Source organism: Dendrobates tinctorius, unplaced genomic scaffold, assembly GCF_039654945.1.
Source record: "Dendrobates tinctorius isolate UK_male_01 unplaced genomic scaffold, ASM3965494v1 ptg000223l, whole genome shotgun sequence".
NCBI classification, from domain to species: Eukaryota; Metazoa; Chordata; class Amphibia; order Anura; family Dendrobatidae; genus Dendrobates; species Dendrobates tinctorius.
In genome coordinates, this window is record NW_027361890.1 from 3,674,996 (window position 1) to 3,702,826 (window position 27,831).

General features: G+C 45.7%; 1 protein-coding gene across 1 annotated transcript in view; it reads right to left on the reverse strand.

Moving 5' to 3' along the window:
* The window catches only part of LOC141059050 (uncharacterized), a 144,810-nt gene that overhangs the window by 21,964 nt on the left and 95,015 nt on the right, over positions 1 to 27,831 (reverse strand). Inside the window, exons 10-11 of the mRNA XM_073555259.1 lie at positions 9,582 to 9,635; positions 7,954 to 8,094 (exon numbers count right to left, since the gene is read on the reverse strand). Coding sequence (XP_073411360.1) covers positions 7,954 to 8,094; positions 9,582 to 9,635 — 195 coding nt within the window. The remainder of the gene's footprint in view (positions 1 to 7,953; positions 8,095 to 9,581; positions 9,636 to 27,831) is intronic.

A 27,831-nucleotide genomic window follows, 5' to 3' on the forward strand; every position in this document is an offset into this window, starting at 1 on the left:
TAGGGAAGGTGACCTGATGGACGGACGGACGGACGGACTTGTCAGAATAGAGAAAGGAAGGTTTGCACAGTTTAGACAGGTTTCAGTTTTAACAGTGGGGAAACAGCTAGGAAAGTGTAGTCGCCGTGCAGTACCTTGGGTTGACCATTAGAGGGCAGGGAGGAGTGTGAGTATAGGACTCGACATCAGCTTAGGGCTTAAGAAACCGTTGGTCATGGGGGGCAGAGTTAGAGGGAAGCGGGAAAGATATAAATTTGACAGGAGGGTTCCAGAAAGTTCCAGTCCCCAGGGGGAGCTCAAGTGACGAGGACACTGTGACAGTTGTGGCACTGTGAGGAAAACCCAACTAGGGGGACTGAGGAGAGAGAAAGTCAGGGGGGTGGTACTGACACGAAGACCGCAATATAGACGAGGCATAGAGGTAAAGCATACCGTATTGAGGAAGACGTCTGACCAGTAAAATTACTGTTAGTTTACGGGCCTAAGGCGGCCACAGTGACGGACCTGTCAGGAGTGTCAATAAGCGAAAAGGGACGGCACGTATATATACGTCCCTGGTGAAGAATACGGTGTGATAAAGTGTATTGCTACCGGAGGGCCTTGAAGAGAATTGCGGTGTGCTGAGAGGCCGTCAGGTGGACGGCGAGAGAATAAAACTTGGACCTGTTGCACCCGAAACCTCCCTCCAAATTGTCTGTTATGTCTCTGTGCGGTAAAAGAGGGACCACCCCCCAGTCCGGCCTACTAACCCTACAGTCCCATATTGGGACAAAGTGTAAAAGTTAGAATAAAGTAAAAAAAAAAAAAGAAAAAAATTAAATAATTGTAAAAATATTTAAAAAAAAAATACAAAATCAATATTTATTCTATCACTAAATAAATATATGAATGAAAAAAAATCTAAATAATAAAAGTACACATTTGGTATTGCAGCATCTGTAATGATCCGACCTATTAAACTTTCCCACTAGTTAAGCCCTTTAGTAAACACCATAAAAAACAATGGTTTATCATCATACCGCCAAATAAAAAGTGGAATAACGCGCGATCAAAAAGACAGATATAAATAAACATGGTACCGCTAAAAGAGTCATCTTGTCCCACAAAAAATGAGTCCCACCATACACCATCATGAGCAAAAAATAAAAAAAGTTATAGCTGTCAGAATAAAGTGATGCAAAAAGGATTATTTTTTCTATAAAATAGTTGTTACTAGATAAAAGTGCTAAAACATAAAAAAAGATACAAATGAGGTATCGCTGTAATCGTAATGACCCAAAGAATAAAACTGCCTTATCAATTTTACCAGAAACGGAACAGTATAAACATCCCCCCAAAAGAAATTCATGAATTGCTGATTTTTGCTCATTCTGTCTCACAAAAATCAGAATAGAAAGTGATCAAAAAATGTCATGTGCCCAAAAATGGTGCCAATAAAAATGTCAGCTCATCCTGCAAAAAATAGGACCTCACATGACTCTGTGATCCAAAATATGGAAAAATTATAGCTCTCAAAATATGGTGATGCAAAAACTATTTTCTGCAATAAAAAGTGTCTTTAAGCGTGTGACAGCTGTCAAACATAAAACCCGCTACAATGCCTCTTTCACACATCCTGATATTTCTGGTACTGGAGATGTCAGTGTCCGTGTGTGTAATACTTGCGGCACACGTGTGGCATGTGTATGCCCCATCAGTACCACACGGACGGGCGCCAGGGAAGAAGCGTTGCAGTAAGCGCTGTTCCCTGGCTTCGGGTGCTGAATACGGCTCTCATCATTCTCCCCTGCTCTGCCAGCGATCAGCGCAAGCAATGGAGAATGATGAGTTACATTTAACCCCTTAACAACTGCTGATATGCCTTTAATGGCAGGAGTTAAGGGTACCTTAATTGCGCTGAGGTTTAAAGTTATAGCGCCCCCCAGCGTCAGAATTTCTCTGGGGTCTCGGCTGACAGGGGTAGCCGAGACCCCAGAGAACATGTTTCGGGTCGATTTTTACTGACCCGGTGTTGTGATCGCCGTTATTAACGGTATAAATACGACCGCAAAAAAAGCAGATTTTCCATTTAATTTCTCTCTCCTTTGATGTGATTGCACATCAGAGGAGAGAGAAATAGGGTCCCCTGGTCCCGCGATCACTCTACGGTACCTTCGCTTTCCCTGCAGGCCCCCCTAATGTCCCCCGGGCCGCCGGCTTCTGCTTTCAGGAGAAAATGGTGGGTGCATGTGCAGTGCTCCCGCCAAGATCTGATGGCCGGTACCCGGCAACAATAGGAGATTTTTTTTCTATTGGTTCATTTCGATCACTGTGATTTACCCTGAAAGTCATATGGTGCTCCTTTCCTTCCGAGCTCTGCGGTGCGCCCAAACAGTGATTTACCCCCACATATGAGGTATCGGCGTACTCAGGACAAATTGGAAAACAATTTTTGGGATGCAATTTCTCCTGTTAACCTTGTGAAAATAAAAAAATTGGGGGCGAAAATATCATTTTTGTGAAAAAAATGATTTTTTATTTTTACTGCTCTACGTTATAAACTTCTGTGAAGCACTTGGGGGTTCAAAATGCTCATCAGTCACCACACATCTAGATAAGTTCCTTAGGGGGTCTAGTTTCTAAAATGGTGTCACTTGTGGAGGGTTTCTACTGTTTGCGCACATCAGTGGCTCTCCAAACGTGGCATGGTGTCTGATCCTAATGCCAGCCAATTTTGCGTTGAAAAAGTAAAACGGTACTCCTTCCCTTTCAAGCTCTGCCTTGCATCCAAACAGAGGTTTACCCCCACATATGGGGTATCAGCATACTCAGGACAAATTGCACAACAATTTTTGTGGTCCAATTTCTTCTGTTACCCTTGGTAAAATAAAAAAATTGGATCTCTACTAAATTGCTTATGAAAAAAAAGTTAAATGCTCATTTTTTTAAACATTCCAAAAATTCCTGTAAAGCACCTGAAGGGTTAATAAACTTCTTGAATGTTGTTTGAGCACCTTCAGGGGTGCAGTTTTTAGAATGGTGTCATTTTTGGGTATTTTCTATCATATAGACCCCTTCAAAGTGATTTCAAATGTGATGTGGTCCCTAAAAGAAAAAACTTTTAACCCTTATAGCTTCCTAACAAAAAATATTTGGGCTCCAAAATTATTCTGATGTAAAGTAAATATGTGGAAAATGTTACTTATTAAGTATTTAATGTGATATAGCTCTGTGATTTAAGGGCATGAAAATTCAAAGTTGGAAAATTGCAAAATTTTCCAAATTTTCGCCAAATTTCCGTTTTTTTCACAAATAAACTCAAGTTATATCAAAGCAATTTTACCACTATCATGAGTTACAATATGTCACAAAAAACAATGTCAGAATCACCAGGATCCATGGAAGTATTCCAGAGTTATTACGTCATAAAGGAACAGTGGTCAGAATTGTAAAAACTGGTCTGGCCACTAACATGCAAACCACCCTTGGGGGTAAAGGGATTAAATAATGAAAAAATATCATTGGGACACATCTATTCTTGATAACCAGCCATGATAAATCCGACATCATTTTTTAAAAAAAAATATTTATTTATAGTGCAGGTGCCAGCTGATGAATACTCGCATCAGCTGAAGCTTGGTCTCGCTGTTATCAGTGACAGTAGGTGTAGACTGATGGGAGTAGTACTCATCTGACAGCGTGGGAACCAAAGTGTGCTGACTGGTAGCAATAATCTTACTGCCGATCAGAGACGCTGGTGTTTCTCATGCTGTCATACAGAAGACAGCATGGAAAACACCCGACGTTCGGGGTGCCAAACCCCAATAGTGTCATGAACTTCCTGGAAAAGTAGATGTTCGGTACGAACCCTGAAAGCGTGCCTTTATTTTAAGAACGTTCCTGGAGTCCTTGTCTTGAATTCTAATGGATCTGGTGAGGAATAAAATGCGACTGGCCTGAATCTAAAGATGTCAATAGCAATACTGCCAGCATAAACAAACTGGAGCAAGTTCAGAAAAGAGAGACCAGAATGGTGACCGGTCTGCAAACCCTGTCTTATGAGGAAAGGTTGCAGGATTTGGAAATGTTTAGCTTGCAGTAGAGAAGACTGAGAGGAGACTTAATAGCTGTCTACAAATATCTCAAGGGCTGTCACATTGTAGAAGGATCATCTTTATTCTCATTTGCACAAGGAAAGACTAAAAGCAATGGGATGAAACTGAATGGGAGGAGACACAGATCAGATATTAGAAAAGACTTTTTGACAGAGTGATCAATGATTGGAACAGGCTGCCACGAGAGGTGGTGAGTTCTCCTTCAATAGAAGTCTTCAAACAGGCTGGACAGACAGCAGGGGGGTGGGCCAGATGGCCCAGGGGGTTGGGCCAGATGGCCCAGGAGGTCACTTCCAACTCTACGATTCTATGATTCCCACTCAAGTGGTCCATCGAAATATGCTACACCATTGTTTGTCATGAGACCCAGATCACTTGGAGAGGGAGTGAAACGTCCCCAAAGCACTCCCTTCTACAATACCCGACTGTGAATAAGAATTTTTTCCACATTGAACCAGAAGAGGTACAAGAGCCTGAAAATCCCAAGATGGCTGCTCCATTGATCCTGGGCACATCCGCGCCCTTTCCCCCTCAACCTGACTCTACTACCCAACCATATATGGCTAGTCAACCTGATTTACGTTGCACAGAGCGAACCACAGCTGGAATACCACCCAATTGTTATGAACAGGACCAATTTATTTGGCAACTAATCATCCAAGAGATGGAGGAGTGTCCACATTTGCTGCAAGATCTCGTGCCCATGGAATGTCAAGCTAAAGGAGAGGTGGAGTGTAAGAAGGAGAACTGGGCCATGGGTACCTGCCGGGTCTGGAACTGTCGGGCTGTCTCCCCTGTTGTCTGGGCGAAGAAGTAAGAGACCAGACAGGCCTTTGCACTCAGAAGCAAGGGGCGTGACTGAGAGAGTACAGTGACAATGCGCGCAGAAGCAGTCAGTCTTGGCGGGAGCAGGCAGCGCACAGAAGAGAAAGAGGTGGTCTCTCTCCCTTGAGCAATGGTACTGCGCCGACCTGTGTATTGGTACTTCCGCTGTCACCATCGGGGATTACAGAGGGAGAAGCGCAGTGTGCCCGGTAACTGGCTGAAAGCGAAGTGCCGTGCGTGTCGTTACTGTGAGTACAGCGCAGGTGCCACAGAGAGAGAACCGGCTAATGGATAGACGTCTGTGGCCCACCTTACCAGCATATCCCTGCCTGCCCATGGTGGACAGTGATAGTGCTGCGGCCTTGTTGGTTTTGGCCGCATATGCTCATGGACTAGGGGCTCAGTGGAAGGTGCCGGAGACTGACCACTGCCGCCAGAAGATTGACTATCGTTGCCCACAGAATCTCCTTTGCCGAATACTGCGCCAGCCATTGCCGGCGCTATCAACCCCCAAGTAGTGCCTGCTGTCTGAAAAACTCTTGACACGATAAGTGCACCAAAGAACTGCTGTCACTTTGTTTATTAACTCTTCATATCCTTTATAATTGGACTGCTATTCCCCCAGTTAACCCTTCATCTCCCTGCGAGGAGTTAACCTCCTGTTAAATTAAAACTGTCAAATTTGTTAACCATTGCTCTGCCTTCTGTCTGTCACTGCATCCCGCAACCTGCTTTCACTATACCAGTAGCAACCAGCTTCCCCAAAGTGCATGTAGCAAAGTCGACAAATTAATAAAAATATATGCAAATTTTAGTGGCATAAATTATCATCAAAATATATTAGTAACATGTCTGGCAAAGACTTTCACCAGTTGTAAGCTATTCCTAATTCATTAAGTTTTTGCTACTGACTAGACTAACAACAGGATGAGGTAGGAACTGAGTCCCTGATTTCAGAGATGCCCACATTGGTGTGATAATATGGAAAGAGCTGACTAGTTTTGGGAAACTAATGCCCCATCGACTAGTCAAAGCTCTAATTAACATACGAAAAGCAGACCTTATAAATGCATTTTTTAAACATTAAATAAACTGAATAACAGAGCTGGTTAGGCAGGTAATTTAGTCATATGTATGCAAATGCTGCTGGGTTGAAGGGCATGGGGTAATCTGTCACCGGAAGTATTTTGCTGTGTTCCGGGGCTTAGTTAACCGGCGCACGCGCAGTCCGGCTTTTCGGCTTTGCCCGCAGTTGGGCAAAGCATACTGCGCATGCGCTAGCTCTGAATGCTTAGTGCACGTGCAAAAAAAGGCGTACACCTACTCCAATTCAGCAATAACCTGCGGACGGCGGGCAAGGATGGGGAGGCGGCACACATCGGGAACACCGCCCATCGGACCGGACCGACCTCGTTTTCATCGCCCGACAAAGGGTAGGTGACAGATTCCCTTTAAGAAGACCTGAGATGTTGAGCAGTATATAACTGCCCACACCACTGATTAGCAGCTTTCTGTGTCCATTGCTTAGTGACAGTGGGCTGCTAATCAGTGCTGCAGGCGTGGTTAGACTAGGAGACACAGGACAGCTGTCCTGTACTGATGACCTCCTGCCGATAAAGCACAGAATGTATTAAAACAGCAAACACAGCCAAGTAAGTGACATATTGCTAAAATCAGGCTCTGTTCCCCTATATCATGCTGCTCTCAGATTACATTGCAAAAACTTGGTGACAGATTACCTTTAAAACTGTGCAAAATATCAGTCTTAGGCTAGTTTCACACTTGCTTTTTTTTGCAGCGCGTTTTTCCCGCAAAAAAACGCATTAAAAAAACGCATACAAACGCTGCGTTTTTTTCAAGCATTTTTGTGCGCATGCAGGAAAAAAACGCAGCGTTTTTGCGCGTTTGTATGCGTTTTTAGCGCGTTTTTACCGCGTCTGCGTTTTTTTCCAACATTTTTAGGTGGCCCCTCACACTACCCAAACCATGACTTTACTAACCCTGACCCTAACCCTAACCCTGACCCTAACCCTAACCCTTAACCAAATCATACTTAACCCTAACCCAAACCCTAAACCCTAACTAACCCTAACCCTGACCCTAACCCTGACCCTAATCCTTAACAAAACCATACTTAACCCTGACCCTAACCCTAACCCTGACCCTAACCCTTAACAAAACCATACTTAACCCTAATCCTAACCCTGACCCTAATCCTTAACAAAACCATACTTAACCCTAACCCTGACCCTAACCCTAACCCTGACCCTAACCCTTAACAAAACCATACTTAACCCTAACCCTGACCCTAACCCTTAACAAAACCATACTTAACCCTAATCCTGACCCTAACCATGACCCTAATCCTTAACAAAACCATACTTAACCCTGACCCAAACCCCAACCCTAACCCTGACCCTGATCATAACCCTAACCCTAAACCCCCTTAACTAACCCTAACTCTAACCCAAACCCCTAAATTCCATGGTTTAAAAAAAACGCATATGTAAAAAAACGCATACATGAGCATGCCAGTGCGCACATATGCGCATCCATAGGCTATAATGGCCATTTTTAGCGCAAAACGTGCGCATATGTGCGCATGCGCTTTTTTGCAGGGCCAAAAAATGCAACATGCTGCGTCTGGAAAATCCCAACGCACACCCCAAAAAAACGCAGCGCATGAAAATCACATACATGCGCTTACCAGCGCGCAGGTATGCGCACCCATGTTAAATATAGGGGAAAAAACGCATGCGCAGGTGTGCGTTTTTTTTCCAGCGCTAAAAAACGCAAATGTGAAACCAGCCTTAATGAGTCAGGCCCACAGTCTTGTTTGGTTCAGGTCCTAAATTTACCTGTAAAACCTACATCATATCGTACCTCAAGGACTTCATGGCTAGGGCTATTTATTTTGCCCTGTATTCATACTATACTTTTTAGATAGCAAATTGCATGACAATAGCCTTTAATTGACATAGAAACCCTACTAACACAACTAGATTAGGTTTTTAAACAAACATTCATTACTTACAAATGTAACTTCCAAGACACATTTCTCTGATTTTGAAGAAAAACCTTGCAATTTCATTACAATTGTCATAGTTTCATTTTCCTCATTCAATTTCATCTTTGCAATAGTGATTTTCAGACTAGTTGGCTCTGTTTCAAACATCTGTAAACAGAAGATTTTACATTCTTTGAGTTCTTTGATGCGGTTATTGGCACGGATTCCGCATCAAAATGTACTTTTAGAAAATGCTTAAACAAGCTTCTCATTAATTTGAGTTAGTCACATTTTCTTCTTGCTTTTTTTTACTGTGTAAAAAAGCATTGATAATTCATTGAAATGCTTTCATGCATAAATCGTGGCAAAATCTGCATTTTTACCACAGTTTTTATTGTAGTATTTGACTAGGTTTTTGTGGCAGAAGCAAAATAAAAATCCAATTCCTACACTCTATATTATGCTTAAAAAACATATAAAAAAGCCACGTTGAAAAAAGGTTCCAAATTTGCATAAAACATTAAAGTCATGTTTGTACAAAACCGCAGTAAAAAGAAAAGCATTTCAAAGTGGTTTTTAGATGAAAGTTGCCTAAATGTATGTTAGTTGTTAGCATAAAATTTTGTGATGTGGAGATTCTGCTCCAAAATCCATGTGAGTAACAACTCCAAATACTCTCTGAATAAGCTTTCTAAGGCCGGGATCACACATGTGAGAAACTCGAATGAGTCTCAGATTTTAACACCAGGCACTGCCGCTGGCACTCGGATCGGAGCGTGCAGCTGCATAGAAATACATGCAGCCGCACGCTCCGCTCCTGAGTGCCGGCGGCAGCACCAGGTGTTAAGGCTAGCTTCACACTAGCGTTTTTTTTGCGCTGCGCCTCGTGCACATACCAAACGCATGCAAAAAATGCATCATGCATTTTGCATGCGTTTGCTGTTTTTTGCACATGCGATTTAACCAGTTTGTCACCATGTTAACTCAAAAACGCATGCGATTTTAAATGCATGTGTGCGCATGTCCTAGCGCACGCATGTGTTCCCATAGACTGTAATGCTGTTTTTTTGCGCATTCCGTGCGCTAACGTGCACATACGTTTTTTTGAAACAAGTCGGACGGACCAAAAATGCAACAGGTTGCGTCAGGCGCACACTAAAAAACCCCGCATGCGCACGAAAACGCATACGAATGCGTGCATGCGCTAGACCATGTGCACCCATGTTAAATATAGGGGAGCAATACGCATGCGCACCAGGCGCAGCGCTAAAAAACGCAAATGTGAAACCACCCTAAGATGCAAGACTCGTCCAAGTTTCTCGCATGTGTGATCCCGGCCTAATAATCGCAATGAGAAAATAAACCTATACTGCACATGGTGCTATTTTTTTTCACATTATTCCACAGGAGAAATGATGCATAATGTCAATTCTTGAGGCATTTATGCTTTCCAACAAATTATCCAAATATGACTTCTGAATCAATTGAAGTAGAAAAAAAAAAAACTCAGGAAAACACAACAAAAAGTTAGGATTTTTTTAAAGTGGATTTTCCGCCAGACAAATCGACCTACAAATCTGTGTAAATACTCTTATTTTAAATTTGTGCCCATGAATGTAGAGTTCTTTGAGAGTAAGAATGAAATGTAGACTTACATCAGAAATTAAACTGTTGAGTTCGTCAGCTGAAAGTTCTACCTTTTTTTCCTCCTGAAGAGACAATGTGAAAAATATGTTATGTATATTTGGTTGCAGTTTCATTACACTGGACAAAGGAATATTTGTTCGGATGTCAGTGTAAAGTTTACTTCCACGTTTGACCATATTACTACTATGCTTAGGCTACATTCACACGTTCAGTATTTAGTCAGTGTTTACCATCAGTATTTGTAAGCCAAAACTAGGAGTATTCACAGAGAACAACAAATAATTCCAGCGGATTCTTCCTACTTGGCAATTAAAATCCATTTTATTGTTCCATCATTAAATTAATCCAGACAGAGAAGAAGACCTAAGAAGGTCGAAACGCGTTGTCTGCACGCATATAGCAGCAGTGTGCCCTTTGTTCAATCCCCTTGTGTGTAATAAGGATTTCTGCTAAATGGATTATCTTAAAGATGGAACAATAAAATGGATTTTAATTACTAAGTAGGAAGAATCCACTGGAATTATTTGCTGTTCTCTGTGGATATTGCATCATGGGTGTGTCTCTCCCATTTCAACTGTGGCTTCCTGGCAGTGAGCAGATCTCCTAAAGACGACAGACTGGATGAGCTGGCTCTAGGGTTCCCATTTCACATAGCAACGCACCAGCGATCCTGACAACGATACAACCTGGCAAGGATCGCTGGTGCATCGCTACATGGTCGCTAGTAAGCTGCCAAACAGGCAGATCTTTTCAACGATGCAGTAACAATACGGCGATCCGTATAATGACCTCGGTGGTGGTTGGTACCTTGTCACACAGCAGCTATTCTGAACAATTCCAGCCTGCGTCCCTGAGTTCTGTGTCGCCAACGAGGTCGCTCGTCGGCGTCAAACACAGCGATGCGTGCTTGCCAGCGGGACGCTAATGATTAAAAATGGCCCAGGACATTCGAGCACGATCAGAGATATCCAGCGGGGGGGCCGGTTGCTGCTATGAGTCACACATAGCGAGATCGTTGGCGAGATCGCTGTTGTGTCACAAAATCTGTGACGTTTCAGAGATCTCGCTAACGATCTCGTTATGTGAGATGGGGCCTTAACTTTACTTATTTGGACCAAAACCAGGAGTGGAAAAATCAGAGGAAAAGTATAATAGAAACACGTAATCACTTCTGTAGTTATCACCCACTCCTGGTTTTGGCTTACAAATAGAGATGAGTAAACCTATCAAGGTTCGGATCTGATTCAGCGAACGTCCTGATGTTCGCCTAACAGTTCGCCAACGGTTCAACATATACGAACCCCATTGAATTCAATGGGAGGCAAAATCAAACTTTTGGCAGCGGATTATTCAGGATACTCTTCAAGCGTGTGACAACAGAGCTTCTTGATTCAGGAACAATATATGATAAAGTTAATTAAACAGGAATAAATCATTTGTGTGTCTCAATCTGTGCATCATCTACAGCAGGCTGCTTCTCTCATATATAGACACAGGAAAACAGGAAACACAGTCACATGCTATCCCTGTGTGAGCCTCTGGGAGTTTTTTTTTTTTTACTTTATAAACAGCATACAAATCTAGCAACTAAACACTCAGACAGTAATGGAGTTGTTGCACCAAACATATTCCAACACCCCCACTCAACAACTACTTATTCTGTTAGTCCCTTTGCGGTTCTGAAGTCCACAAACTTGGCTCTTGATAATGTCTTTGTCATACCATCAGCTATCATCTTGTTAGACTTGCAATTAACAAGCTTGAGTACACCACGTTCCACTAAGTCATGTAAGTGGTGATGTTTTACATCATTGTGCTTAGTCCTTCCACTAATCTTCTCACTGCTGCCAAGTTTAATGCATCCTTGGTTGTCCTCATAGATAACTGTTGGTTGAGCTTGCCGAAATCTTCCAAAAGCTGTTTCAACCAAATTACTTCTTGACTTGCATAAGCAGCAGACATATATTCTGCTTCTGTAGATGATAATGCGACTGACACTTGTTTTCTGCTGGACCAAGAAATTGAATTTTCTCCTAACTTGAACAAGTAACAACTTGTTCATTTCCGATCACTTGAATCTCCAGCCCAATCTGCATTCACATAACCTCTGAGACTGAGATCTCCTGATGCAGATATATCTTAAAATTTAGCCTTTGAGTTTTTTTAAGATATTGAAGAATTCTCTTAATTGCATTCCAGTCTCTTTGGCGTGGCTTGCTTACACGTTGGTAGAGAATTCCAACTGTTGCTGTGATATCCGGATAATTTGTGGTTGCTATGTGCAGAAGCGCCCCCACTGCTTGACTGTAACTCTCATTGCTGGGTAGTAGATCTTCTTCTCCTTCCGGCATTTATCCACTTCTGCTTTTCGTGGACAGGCAGTTTTAGCATCTCTTGCCATGACTGTGGCTCTGGTTCAGGAAGTTTTCTGACCATATAAGAAAAGTGTCTAGCTTGGATACCTTTGTTTGGCCTTTCTGATCTCCTGACTGGAGTTTGAGTTGGTTCTTCTGTGTCTTCCTAGGTGGTATCAGAACTTATCCACACTTTATGATTGAGATTCTTTCATTTGCTTCTTAGGTTGAGTAACTGTTGAAACTTCATGTAATTTGAGCTATACAGATTTTTCATCAATCACTACATCTCTGCTGATTGTTACTGTGTTGGACTCGGAGTGCAGGATTCTGTATCCCTTTTGAGTTTCGCTATAGCCCACCAGGACACCTTGCTTTGCATGTGATTCCCACTTTGAACGTTTTTCTTTGGGAACATACATGTCATGATCCATGCTGGATCAGGACTGATAAAAAAGCCAGGTAACCTTTTTTTTTTCCCTAAGCTGTGCTTAAGGTTGGTTTTTGCCCCCAGTGGCCATTAGGATTATTGCACTGTGGTGTCGTTTGTTCTAAGTTTGCCCCGGTGGTGGTGAGCATCATTGCACTCTAGTTTCTTTAGTTAAGTGCACTTGATTATTATGCAGGTGTGATTGCTGGCTCTGCTATAAAAGAGTCACAGGTGTTGCAATCAGTGTTGGTGATAGTGTTCATTTCAACCATCCTTGGTGGAGGAAGGATCTAGAGAGAGGTCCTGGCAGCTCAGTCAGAGCCCTGTTGTGGAAGGAGTCAGAGGGGATTTCCTTGTAGCTCTGACAGAGCTTGGTGGCAGCGATTCAGGAGGAGAGCTGCATGCTGGTGGTGGACTCTGTTGCCAGGAGCAAGTGTAACAGAGTAAAGCTAAGTGGTGTTTCCCCGTTTGTGTTTTTCCTTCGTGTGTATTAGTGCAGCGGTGGGGCCAGTGCCTGCACCACCCAGCTCCCCAGCAAGGGATAGGTGTAGGATGTGCTATGCAACAGGGTCGCGATAGGCGCCCGGTGCGGAACTGGCATAGGGAACGTTAGGAGCTTTAGGGACACTGACTCAGGGGAGTGCAGAAGGTCTCCACGTCCCCTTTCCCTATTGCAGGGCACACCGTTGTAACTGTTTCCCTTTTCCCCTTGTCTTGTTGTTTTAGTTACCGGCCTGTGAGCCGTGTCACACAGGACAATATCACGTGCCGCGTCTTGTTGTATTAGTTACCGGCCTGCTGGTCGCGTCACACAGGACGGGTCCATGTGACAATACATAAACGTTTTGCTTCCAAATATCCTGAGGTGCTTCAGGACAGGCTTCTTGCAGTTCCATAGCTCATATGGAGTTTATTTGTGGCTTTACCTGGCACTCTGTTTTGAAGATAGCTAGCTGTCATGATGTCTTCTCCCCAATACGTTGTAGGTAGATTTGCATCAAACAACATACTTCTTCCACTTTCACACAGAGTACAGTTCTTTCTCTCTTCAATGCCATTTTGTTCTGGGTTTTATGGAATGGTAGTCTGGAACACGATTCCATCCTTTTTCAAAATGGTTTGCACCTTACCACTTGTAAAGGGTGGGCCATTTATATGGATACACCTAAATAAAATGGGAATGGTTGATATCAACTTCCTGTTTGTGGCACATTAGTACATGGGAGGGGGGAAACTTTTCAAGATGGGTGGTGACCATCGTGGCAAATTTGAAGTCTGTCGTTTTGGATCCAACTTTCTTTTTTCTATATATGTATGTATATACCAATGGCGCTAAGGCGTACAACCACAGAGCACAAAGCGGCAAGTATTAAGACAACACACCACTCAAATTGTCTCCATAAAAATAATAATAAATAAACCTTGTATAAACTTGCGCTAGTTGAATGTGTCCTGGTTAAAAAACATAAAATTGAAAGGAGATATCCTATGAAGAGATCTGTTACCTTTAATGGAGCTAAAACTGGCGAGCATGGAGAAGAGTCTTCAGAAGACAGATAAATGTCCAGGTCCTTCCCAAAGATACTCCCCGACACAGCGATATATAAAGTTACTGGAGCTAAAGGGTGCTACCTCCTAGCATGCCGCCGTCCCGGTCGGTGACTGGTGTGCAGCTGGAGGTATATCACGGCAGGCTGTAGAGGTAACAGCCGCCGCTTGCAAAAGCAGGCCTGCAAGGTCCAAAATTGCTGAAGGACCTTGCGTGACGTCCCAGTCATGTGGGAGGTCACGTGACAGGCAAAGAAGCGATATGAGGCGCTGAAGGGGCCAGAATACAATGGCAAATCCATTGTATTCTAGCCCCTTCAGCGCCTCATAGCGCTTCTTTGCCTGTCACGTGACCTCCCACGTGACTGTGATGTCACGCAAGGTCCTTCAGCGTTTTCAGACCTTGCAGGCCTGCTTTTGCAAGCGGCGGCTGTTACCTCTACAGCCTGCCGTGATATACCTCCAGCTGCACGCCAGTCACCGGCCGGGACGGCGGCATGCTAGGAGGTAGCACCCTTTAGCTTCAGTAACTTTATATATCGCTGTGTCGGGGAGTATCTTTGGGAAGGACCTGGACATTTATCTGTCTTCTGAAGACTCTTCTCCGTGCTCGCCAGTTTTAGCTCCATTAAAGGTAACAGATCTCTTCATAGGATATCTCCTTTCAATTTTATGTTTTTTAACCAGGACACATTCAACTAGCGCAAGTTTATACACGGCTTATTTATTATTAACTTTCTTTTTTCCAATGGGAAGAGGGTCATGTGACACATCAAACTTATTGAGAATTTCACTAGAAAAACAATGGTGTGCTTGGTTTTAATGTAACTTTATTATTTTAAGAGTTATTTACAAGTTCATGAGCACTTCTAAAATGTGTTCAAAGTGCTGACCATTGTATTGGATTGTCATTGCAACCCTCTTCTCCCACTCTTGACACACTGATATAATGATGACCATGTTCGTAAGAGATTACAATGTACAATGAGGTGGGGGTGACACAAAGTACAGGTGCTTATTTGCAATCATGGTCAAGCTATCTTGAGGAAATGGGGGTAGATAAAGGCTGGCTGAGGTAGTCACCAGCCAATATTTGTAGTGTTTTTGGGTGCCATGGAGTTTGTTGGCAAATTATGTTCTGAGAAGTAGAGAATGGGCAATATAAAAAAGGGACTTTCATTAGGGAAGGTGATAGGCCACCCTAAACGGATGTGTTTTTAGGGATTGCCTAAAACTGAGTTGTGGTTAGTCAGAGAGGGGAAGAGGTGAGTTATCTAGGTAGGAGATTGAACAGAGCCGAAAAAAAGACCAGATCAAGGGTGTTACTGTCTTTGTGTGTCTCAGAGATTGAAAGATGTGAAAGGCAAAGGGAAGTAGTTAGCAATACAAGCTGGGATGCAGTTGGGGAGGTGGGGCTGTTTATGGGGATGTTGAAGTTTCCCAGGGTAAGAGTTGGCAATTCTGAGGATATGAAGTGCGTCAGCCAGGCACAAAAGTGGTGAAGTAAGTGGGTGGGTGAGCCTGGGGGCTGATATATGACTGCTACTCTGAGGGAAAGGGAAGGAACAGACTGATGGTGTGGACCTCAAAAGAAGAATGTCATCCAATCGGTCTGTATTTATTAAAAAAAAAATTGGTGGTGGCAGCGAGTAGTGTGGGGTTGTCGTGCAGTTAGCAGTGATTTTATGGCAATATATACACATATTCCGTATGCTCATTGTTCATGTTCCGATAACTAATTATTAGCAACAGCCTGCGGCCTCCTCGTTTGATGGTCACCCAGTCATGTAATTGTCTGGAAGATAGGGGCCAGCTGAGAGCTGTTTGCTCCAAAGATCACAGCAGGTGGTTCAGCGTTACTCCTGGCCTGTGATCTGTGTTATAATGGAATGAAATCCTTGACAAATTTGTTGGCCAATCCAATCTCTTGGCAACGGAAATGCAAACTTTCCATCTGGTTTATACAGGTGGTTTCCGAAAGCTGATGGCCATTGCAGTTGCCTAGTACGAGTTACCCAGTCACCATTACTTCACTAGGCGCTACACCAGCATGTTGCAGACCATATCACTGGTTCCATAAAAAAATCTATGTCTACCAGGGGGCATTTCACCACTAACACCTGGATGAGAAAACATGGGCAGGGACGTTACATCTCGCTGACTAGGCACTGGGTGACTCTGGTGGCTGTGGGGGTAGGTGAGGAAGAGGCTGCTCCACAAGTCTTGGAATGCCTAAGGCTTGCAGGGCACTTGGGGATGTAGATTGAAGAACTAAACGACTTGTAAGGACTTGGCCTACATATCCGTTTCTCTGAAATCCTTGCCTTATGTCTGTCGCTCAGTTTCTGCTTTGCCCTTAGTTTAGTTCATTTTTGCCCTCATCCAAGATGGAGTCACGAGCCTCAACGGGGGCCATCTTATTTCCTGTGTTGATCTCTCTTGTTCCTGTCTGCTCTGTATATAAGGATGCTCTGTATGATTACTCATTGCTTGAGTATACTTGTTCTTGGACTTGTTATCTAGCTGGAAGGACTGCTACCTAGCTCGTCTCTTAGTTACCTTGGGATACCCCGCCTGCCTGTGAATCTTGGTCTCATTGTAAAGACTTGTTTTACTCTTCGCCACGACAGCACCCACTGGAGGTATCGGATCCGCCCATTTGGAACAGGAAACCCTACAGGAAAGATAAAAGGGGCGGTCCGCCTTTCCTCCTCAGTTTTGGTTTCCTGTTCCAAATGGAGCAGGATCCTGCAGGATCTTACCTGGGCCATGCATCCGCCTGTGCGGTCTCCTCGGGAACGGCAGGGGCTGCGGTCCGGAAGCAGCATCGGGGGAGATTCCGTTTGACGGCTCCCCCCTCGTCTGGTGGCATAGTGGTGATGACCGGGTCCGGGGAGGGCCGCCCGGTCTTATCAGGGAGCGGGCCGGTCCGGCATCCGGAGGCAGAACCCCCCCCATCGGTGGGGATACAGCGTGGGAGGTGAGGCCATGAGCGCGCGAACCGCGCGTGTGAGTAGCGGTGGCGCAGGAGCTGGCCGGCGCCCGATGCTCCTATACCCCGGAAGTAATGGTTGAACTTCCGGGGTAGGATGGCGATGACGTGGCGCATGCGCCCTGACACAGGGCGACTTCCGGGGGCACGACAGGAGTAAAGATAAAACAGCGCTGCAACGATGGAACCATGTCGTCCCCCGCAGAGTCGCAGACCCCAGCAGGGGATTCAGCTGGGGGCAACTCCACCAGGGACCGCAGCGCCAGGACAGAGACTGCCCGCAGGAGCGAGGCAGCAGAAACCCGATCCAGACCGTCTCAGCCATCCGACCCGGTATTAAGCTTCACTGGGTGAGTGTGCAAAGTATATACTCTACCTATTAAGCTAACCTCCTCCCCCTCCCCCCCCCCCTCTCTTTACCTTTGACCTCCCACTTCAGTCAAAGAAGAAAGAAAAAACTAAACATAAAGAATGCGCATTATGTTCAGAGCCTCTCCCTGACTCCTACCCCAAAAAACTCTGCAAACAATGCATGAAAGAGACCAGGCAGGGGTCGACGATATCTTCTAAAGATATCCGAGCCATAATTAGGGAGGAAATACAAGCCATCAACCGCGCCAGCACTCCCTCAGAGTCCAGTCATAAGAAACAGGTCGTTGTTAGTTCAGAGTCAGAGGAAGAACAGGAGTTAAACTCAGGCTCCACATTCACGTCTTCATCGTCATCCTCGGAGATGGAAGGACGCGCATGTTTTCCACTGGACAGCGTAGATAACCTAGTAAAAGCGGTTAGAAATACTATGGGGTGTGAAGAAGAAAGGGGAGCCCAAACCGCGCAGGGCATTATGTTTGAGGGATTGGCAGAAAAAAAGAGGAGATCATTTCCGGTGATACCGGCAATTAAGGACCTCATCAACAGAGTGGGAAAAACACGACCAGAGGGGTTTTCTCCCATCAGCCTCAAAACGGAAGTATCCGTTCACTGATGAGGACCTATTAAAATGGACTAAAATACCAAAGGTGGATGCCGTCATATCCTCCACTTCCAAACAGACCTCGATCCCGGTCGAGGACGCAGGATTGTTAGCAGACCCATTAGACCGAAAGGCAGAATCTTCGCTCAAAAGGTCCTGGGAATCCACTACCGGGGTATTCAAACCCGCAATAGCCAGCACATGTACTGCTAGATCAATGCTGGTATGGCTAGATCAATTAGACCAGCAGATTGAGCAAAGAGTGTCAAGGGAGAAACTGCGTGCAGCCATCCCGTTGATAAGAGGTGCAGCTGCCTTTATGGCAGACGCTTCAGCGGACACCCTAAGACTGGCAGCGAGGTCGGCAGCCCTGGTGAATAACGCCAGACGTGCGCTGTGGATAAAAAGCTGGAAAGGGGACGCACAATCAAAATCCAAAATTAGTGCAACCCCATGCGAGGGTGAGTTCCTCTTCGGGAAAGCCTTAGATGAAATTCTCGCCAAGGCAAAAGAGAGGAAAAAGGCCTTCAGTGATTCTCCCATTCCGTTTTATAGGAAAACCTTTAAGAGACGGCCATTCGGGAGAAGAAGACAATCGGACAGAACGAATAGATGGGCCATGAAAGACGAAAAGCAGAAGGGTACCATCTTCAGAGGGCCAACATATAGGAGAGATAAAAATTAAGAGTTTAGACCCACCAGTTGGGGGTAGATTAAAATTTTTTTTACCAAATGGGAACAAATTACATTAAGCCCATGGATTTTGAACATAATCAAGGAAGGAATAAAGATTGAATTCCTTCAGATCCCTTATGAGTTCTTTGTTATAACTCGCCTTAATTCCTCAGTCCAGCAAAAGGCTCTCGAAGACGAGATTCGAGTCCTACTAGCTAAAAAAGTTTTAGTTGACGTCCCTGAGGAACAACAGGGTAGAGGCTTTTACTCTCCCCTGTTTTTGGTTTCTAAACCAGATGGTACGTTTAGAACCATTATTAATTTAAAGAAGCTTAATTCATTTATAAAAAATTATAACTTCAAAATGGAATCAATTAGATCCACTATAAAGCTGCTTTTCCCAAATTGCGTAATGGCAGGGATTGATTTAAAAGATGCTTATTATCTCCCTATTCACAATAGATTCCAGAAATACCTAAGGGTCGCAGTGGAAGTCGAGGGCAGGATTCGTCATTTCCAATACGCGGCCATGCCCTTCGGGCTTTCCACGGCACCAAGAATATTTACCAAGGTGATGGCAGAAGTGATGGCCTACCTTCGCCAAAAGGACACACTGATCATGCCATATTTAGACGACTTCCTAATAATTGGGAATTCAGTCAAACAATGTACTGAACGCGTGACTGACGCAATCTCCGCTTTTCAGAGCCTTGGCTGGATAATCAATATCCAAAAGTCCAGACTCGATCCACAATCTCTCCAGACATTTCTGGGATTTCAACTAGATTCCTTGACCCAGAGATGTCTACTACCTCAGGTAAAAATCACCCTCACAAAACAAAAAATACGAGCAGCTATAGATAGACCACATGTGTCCTTGAGAGGAGCAATGTCACTATTAGGATCACTAAATTCTTGCACCCCGGCAGTCCGGTGGGCCCAGTACCATGTCCGTACGCTACAACACCAGATCCTCCAAGAGGATAAGCGACATAGTGGTCATTTACAGAACAAAATAACCCTGTCACAAGAAGTCTTGACTTCCCTAGAGTGGTGGTTAGATGATGACCATTTATGTTCAGGAGTTCCATGGGTTATAGTTCCATCCTGTATCGTAACCACCGATGCCAGTCCCCAGGGCTGGGGAGCCCACATGGAGAATGGGTTTCATCAGGGAAGGTGGAGTAGAGAGGAATGCGAGTACTCATCTAATTTAAAAGAACTGACTGCAGTGTTCTATGCTCTATACAACTTCCTTCCGCAGCTCCAACAGAAGCATGTCAGGATCCTATCGGACAACACCACCACAGTGGCCTATATAAACAGACAAGGAGGAACTCGATCAGAGACTCTGATGTCTTCAGCGGCAAGAATTTTAAACTTAGCAGAAAACTATTTTTTGTCCCTCTCAGCCCTTCATATCAGAGGCGAGAGCAATCAAAAGGCAGACTTCCTAAGCCGACACACTCTACGACAAGGAGAGTGGTGCCTCAATCAGAAGGTCTTCAGGGACATAGTAGCCTTATGGGGACAACCCGAGGTGGACCTTTTCGCCACAAAGGAGAACAGGCAGATAAAAACATTTGCCTCCCTATCTCCGTCAGATCACCCAGACATACTAGACGCCTTTCTAGCTCCATGGAATTTCAACCTGGCGTATGCGTTCCCTCCATTGATCCTCCTACCTCAAGTAATTCGGAAGATCAGAGACGACAAAGCAAGGATAATCTTAATAGCACCGTTCTGGCCAAAAAGACCGTGGTTTTCGTGGCTGCAGATTATGTCAATAACAGATCCTTGGGTCCTTCCTTCGATTCCCAATCTACTCTCCCAAGGCCCCTTTTTCTACCCTCAAGTGCTCAGCTTGCACTTGACGGCGTGGAATTTGAGAGGCAGTTACTGAGGACAAGAGGATTCTCTGAGTCTTTAATTACTACACTACTACAAAGTAGAAAACAGTCCACAACCCAAATTTACACTAGTATATGGAAAAAATTTCTTCAATTCCATACAGTACCTTATACAGCAGAAGTTCCGATAATCCCAATCTTGGAATTTCTGCAGAAAGGGAAAGACTTAGGCTTAGCAGTAAATACGCTAAGAGTACAAATATCGGCATTAGGAGCACTATATGGCCATAATATAGCAGGCAACAAGTGGATAACTCGATTCATTACAGCATGTGAACGAATAGCTCCAATCCACATACCCTCCGTCCCTACATGGGATCTAAATCTGGTCTTAAACGCCCTAACGGTAGACCCCCTTTGAGCCGATCGACACAATACCCTTCAAATACTTAGCACTTAAAATGGCCCTCTTAGTAGCACTGACCTCAGCTAGAAGAGTGGGTGATATCCAGGCCTTGTCAATAGATCCACCTTTTTTCCAAGAATACCAAGACAGATTGGTATTAAAACCAGACCCTGCCTACCTGCCAAAAGTGGCAACAAAATACCATAGATCTCAGGAGATACTCCTCCCAACCTTCTATAAAAAATCCCTCTACTCCGGAAGAGCAGAAGTTCCATACTCTGGACGTCAAAAGAACTGTCCTAAAATGTATTGAGAGGTCCAACAGTTGGAGGCAGAGTAGGGCCCTATTTGTTTCATTTCAGGGCTGTAAGAAGGGGTATGGAGTCACGAAGAGCACCATTTCCCGGTGGATCAGAGAGGCCATTCGTTTAGCCTACTCCGCAAAAAACGAAGATCCTCCAGGGAACATCAGGGTGCATTCCACCAGGGCAATGGCAACCTCTTGGGTGGAAAAGGGAGATGTTCCGATTGAAACTATATGTAAGGCGGCAGTTTGGTCATCCCCCTTCTACCTTGTATAACCACTATAGACTCGATCTTTCATCAACCTCTGACTTAAGCTTTGGCAGGACTATCCTTGGCACGGTGGTCCCACCCAGGTGAAGGTCTCTGGAATCTCTCCAGTGGGTGCTGTCGTGGCGAAGAGTAAAAAGCCGGATTACTTACCGGTAATGCTCTTTTAATGAGTCCACGACAGCACCCGCTCACTTCCCCCCCTAAAGATATCAATAGTTAAAGTATATCAACCAAATAATGGATAAGAAAGATGTTAAAATAAGAGAACATTGCCTAATCCTTGGCGGTCCTTCTGGTACTCTGAAACGTAAAACTGAGGAGGAAAGGTGGACCGCCCCTTTTATCTTTCCTGTAGGGTTTCCTGTTCCAAATGGGCGGATCCGATACCTCCAGTGGGTGCTGTCGTGGACTCATTAAAAGAGCATTACCGGTAAGTAATCCGGCTTTTCTTCGGATCAGCTCTGCACCCACCTCCACTTCAAGGACTGTTTCCTGCTAGCAGGCCTGGCCTGCTCTCCAGGTCTCCGGATCTGGCAACTTGGACTTCATACGTCTCCACGGTCTGTACGTTTGCTCACTGCGTTATCTTCATCTGCTTTTACCCTGCTGTGTCTTATCTGTAAACCTGCTTGATTCTGATAAATACTACAGAACTGAAAACCTATGAGCTCAGGCCTCTTTTCTGATCCACGTCACTGACCTCCATTACACAGAGTATATAAAGTTATAACACGACTGCACTCCATAAGAATGAAACCAAAACTACTAGACAACTGGGGTTGGAGAACTAAACTACTAAACACCAAGGGTTTGATAACTAAAACCACTACACACCTGAATATGAAGAACTAAACTACTAGACAAAAGGGGTTGGAGAAATAAACTACTAAACACCTACTTTTGGAGAAGTAAACCACTACACACCAGTGGATTAATAACTAAACCACTATACACCATGGGATGGAGATCTAAGTCACTACACACCAGGGGATGGAGAACTAAACTGTCATGCCACTCTCACCGCACTCCCCCGGAGCTGGAACACAGAGCCAGATGTCATCACTTCCGGTGTCGCGGCCGGTCTGGGGATCCCGTCAGGTTCACACGCGCACCTCTCGCGCTTGATTCTAAGGCTGCACACTCGGCTCCAGTGCTTCGTCAAGCGCGCATGCGCTCATCCCACTGTCCTGACTGTGGCCGTGCCATCCCTGATGTCTCTATGGTCCTGGAGGACCTGACCCGGAAGTCCCAGCACACATGCCCTATATCAGGTTGCCTCTTCCTGTAGGTGGCGCCTGATTATCGTTCTGGCTTCCTTGATATACCTGCTTAGTCGCTGCTTGGCCACTCTCTGTACTCAGGTCCCCTGCTCTGTGCTCTGGCGTGCTCCTTAGTACGTGCTCTGCTTTGCCTTGTACCCAGGCGTGCTTCCCTGCATGCGCTCTGCTTTGCCTTGTACCCAGGTGTGCTTCTCTGCACGTGATCTGCTTTGCCTTGTACCCAGGGGTGCTTCCCAGCATGTGCTCTGCTTTGCCTTGTACCCAGGTGTGTTTCCCAGCACACGCTCTGTTTTGCCTTGTACCCAGGCGTACTTCTCAGTGCACGCTATACACACTCCTGTACCCTGCGTGCCCCCGTGTACATGCCCTGCACTACCCTGTACCCTGCGTGTCCCCGTGTATATGCTCAGCACTATCCTGTACCCTGCATAACCCCGTTTACATGCTCAGCACCACGCTTTAAACACTCCTGTAACCTGCGTGTTCCCGTCTTCTCCTTGCTGACATGGTCTCTTCTGTAAGCCGGCCACCTGGTTCCAGCAGTCATGGTACTTTACCCACTGGGTCTGCCCCGACACTCCCTTTATAAAGGGTGGTCCTCACTAGGTCAGCTCGCCCAGTTGATATGTGCTGTGCCGACTCAGTGGAATTCCACTTTGCATATGTTGCAGCGACTGTGGCAGCAGGGACAACACCTGGAAATGTATGACATTTTGCATAATCTGGCCCAGTACGAACGTGTAGCAAATAACATTTGCGGAGTGAGCACAGATGAAGGGTGAAGGACCTCTGGACCCTTCAGCACGGTTTTGAAATGGCTACTAAGATGGGTAGCGCTAGCGCTGCGGACATCAGCATCTCTATTCCTGTCATATACATAATAGAGCACAATTTAAATAGTCTGCGTGAGAAGGTGGTGGTCTCAGAGGAAGAGGAAGAAGCAGAGAAGGATGTGATCGTTCTTTACTTCTGTATGACTGTATGAAGATCGTCAGGGACATGTTTTATGGGGGATGGGGGTAGGGAGAGGTCAAAAGAGTGGAACAGTATAATGTTTTTTTTGTATTAACTTAATGTGTGTACATCTGGAAGACAATCAGGGCTCAGAAAACATCCACAACATCCAGACACAAGGGGTCTTGCAATAGGTGAAGGGTACATACAACATAAGTGGCAAAAAGCAAGGTTGTGGTGGAAAGGGGGAATAGGCTTGGTTTTCGACGTGTACATGGGTTAGATGTTAATGACAGCTCAACTGAACAAACACTGTCTTGTCCTATCCTAAGACCACTTACAACATTTGTTACTTGACAGGCTACTCCATGCCCTTTCTTTTGCAGCCCACAATGGTATGCCTTGTAGATGAGGTCCAGAAGGAGCATGTGCTCCAGTGAATGGCAAGGTGTACATCAAGTGGCCTCTCCTCCTCTTCCTCCACCTTAACATCACACACAGTACAATCCTCAGAGGTGACACCCTAATCATCCTTGCTTCCCTTCCCATCACACATTCCAAAACACCCAACTGACTATGGGGAACCACAGATGGGCCATTTTACAGAACTGTTCACACATTCTATTCCATGGGCATCAGAGGTCTGCTCCAAAGATTCACAGAATCCAGAGGAGGAAAGCATCAGCAGAAATCCAGACGATCGTCACCAGATATTAACCACCAGAGATGGAGGTGATCCTGATGAGACTCAGATACCACAGGAGCGCACACAAACTGTACTGTGGTGTCAGGGCAAGAAGAAAAGGAGGGTGACTCTCGGGATAATGAGCATGAGAACAGAGAAGATGACTGAGGTTCTAGATCCAACTTGGTGTGAACCCAGAGGTATACAGGTAAGCAGTTCAGCAGAGGAGGTGGAGGAGGAGAAAGATGAGGAGTTTACATTGCGGTTTACCGCACAGACATGAAGTAATGCAACTGTGGCGCCCCTGAGGCTCTGTCACCACAGAGGTACTGCACCTCCTCCTGAGGTGTGGTACCCCACCATCCAGGTGAGTTGGAGGCTCCTGACCACGCACCAACACTCGCATCCCACACAACACAGTAGTTCAGCAAAGCCACATTGCGGCTCCCTGCTTGGAGTGTAGCAGAGCACCTTTGGTGGCTCCCTGCTTGGAACACGAAATGTGCTGGGAGGCGGGTGGAGTTGAGAATACATAAAAGAGCGGGAAGGTTTAGAATTCCCATGTCAGTCAGAGGGAGGAAGCCACTCAGAGAGGAGTGAGGAACGAAGATCCCTGAGAGAAAGGGATGGAGGAAGGAGGTGCTGTAGCAGACCTCAGTGACCGGGGTCTGCTGGCACGGGAAAGGAAAGAAGGAGAAAGACATTGAGCTGACACCTGATCTTTCAGGAGAGATTAGTACGGAACGAAGGAGTAAAAGGGAACAGAGGACGTGGGTTAGGAGAGAATCCTGCCTAGAAGTTCTAAGCGCAAGCCCGGGGCCCGGTCCCCGAGGTTGTATGGACACTAATGGTTCTGCAGCAGACACCAGTGGAGTTGTGGACTGTAAATGCACTACTCCCATCTAAGACTTGGGGCACAACAGCAACATTGATAGTGAGCCGGGATTCAGGAGTAAGGAGTCCCCGAAGCAGGCTACAGCTATCTGCCGTACAAGTAGAGTTCTTGGGAACAACTGTCAGGAGGCACTCCAGTGTAATTCAGTACTAGGAGATCTTCACACTTAAAGGCGCTATAGAGGAGACGTTCAGAAAGGCACATGTTGGCGGAGCCTTGGAAAGGAGCATTCCATCTGACCTGGAGGTGATTGGGCCTCTGACCCGGAGGACACGGCACGGAGGCAGGCACCTGTGTGTACTACAGACTGTGAGTAAAGCTTTGGAACTACAAGCCCTGGTGTCCTCCATTCACTCTCGCGCCAACACACCTGGTACTGCTACATCTGGGTACTAGCTTCTACCCTGCCTGCGCCTCTCAGCTACCCCAACATCCACACTGCCCTGGGACTACAGCTCCACCTGTGGGGAGCTTCACCATCTTGGCTGCAACACACCACAAGTCCCAGTGGATCTGCACACAGCGTCGGCTTAACATCTCACTTGCCGAACACCACAGGTGGCGTCACGAACTATTCCATTAAATACATTCCACCATTCAACTTCCCCTATTACTTGGGCGCCCAGGGCCACGGACCGGGTCACTGCTGCTGTGACACATCCGCTGACACCGGCCCGGTACCGAGTACCCCACAGCCCTGGGAGGGCGACCCACAACCACGACAAGCACTGCATCTTCAGCCACAACTCTGGCTGTGGCAGCATCGGTCGCGACTGTGCAGTTCACAGGGGCAGCAAGGGTTGACTAGCTTGGGCCATTTTGGAGACCGCAAAGGATGAACCAATTCATGTTATTTGCCAAATTAGCAAAAAAACCTGGAGAACTAAACTGCTAGACAACAGGGGTTGGAGAACTAAGCTACTAAACACCTAGGGTTGGATAATAAACCACTACACAATAAAATATTGAAAACTATACTACTTTACAACAGTGCAGATAGAATCCCCCTGAACTCTGTGCTGTGCAGTCAGGGCTCACCGCAATCAGGCAGTGTTAAAATTAATATTCCTTGGAGATCACGGTCACACAGCTCAAGAGTTGTGGACAGCTCTTCAGGCCAAGTTAGTGCAATGGCTGTCTCCAGTGAACCTGGAGGCAGGGAAGGCCATGTACGATAACGATGCAAACCTCATGAGGTCATACGCCAGGGCAAACTCACCCACATGCTTTGCATGGCTCACTTCATCAACCTAGTGGTACAGCAATTTCTCTGCCACTATCCTGGCTTGGATCCATTACTTCAGAAAGGACGGTCCTTGTGTGATCACTTTTGACGATCGCACCCAGCAAGTCATTTGCTTGCATTGCTACAGAGGTCCTTCGGCCTACCAGTTAACCGTTTGAGTTGTCATGTTCTGACACAATGGAATTCCACTCTGCACATTTTGCAGTGACAGTAGCAGCAGTGATGAGCCCTGGTGCAGTATGTCCTTTTGCATAGCCTGGGCCAGCGCAGTACCGATGTGGTGCCAATCACACTTGCGGAGTCAGCACAGATTAAATAACTCTGCACCTTTCTCCACAGTTTCAAAATGGCTACTAAGATGGTTAGCGCTGATGTTACTATTATCAGCATCACTATGCTGTTCATCTACAAGCTGATTAAGAGGAAGAGGAGAAAGCAGAGGAGGATGCAGAAGGGATAACAATATCTCTAAGCTTTAGTGTGTTGTCGCACAGGCGAGTGCCATGCAAGGGTGGATTACAATGACTGAGGGGGGCTCATGGTAGCAAACACAATGAATGTGCAGGAGCCAAGGAACAAATGAAGGAGGATGAGGGGGAAGAGGTGATGGAAGCGCAACAGTCAGGAGATGAAGAGGATAATGATCCCCTCTCTGTTTTCCGTGCTTGGCGGGAGGGGATGGAGGAAGCAGCCTTGAGTGTTATCCCGCCACCAACACACCATGGACCTTGACCTCATGGAAGCGCTCGACACATGAACACCTTCTTGCTGCACGGTCTTCAACATGATGCTCTTATTCTTAGGGTTAGAAATAGTGCTGACTACTGGGTTGCCACTCTGATAGATCCATGGCACAAGAGGAAATTTTGCGAGATGCTTCCTTCCCTGGAAAGAGACGTGTGCATGCTGGAGTATCAAAACACATTTGCAGACAATCTTAAGAGTGGTTTTCCCTAAGACAGCAGTGCTGCATGCAGTGTGCATCACAGTTATAGACTTCCAACCCTGGGAACGTCGAGTCATCAATGCAAAAAAATTATCAGCAGTGTAAGTTTCAGAGATAGCACGGTGGCTTAGTAGTTAGCTCTGCAGCCTTGAAGCACTGCGATCCTGGGTTCAACCCCGCTCCCCAAGGACAGCAGCTGCAAGGAGTTTGTATGTTCTCCATGTTTGCATCGGTTTCCTCCAGGTACTGTTGTTTGCTCCCACACTCCAAAGACTTAAGGGCCTGTCACACTAAGCAATATCGCTAGCAATATCGCTATAACGTCACTGGTTTTTGTGACGTTATAACTGATATTTACCTCCGACTGTCTCCCCCGCTGGTTATCGCTGATCGCGCGAGAACGTCCTGGACCGTTTCTCGTCGTCAGCTTCCTGTTGGACTTCCTGTG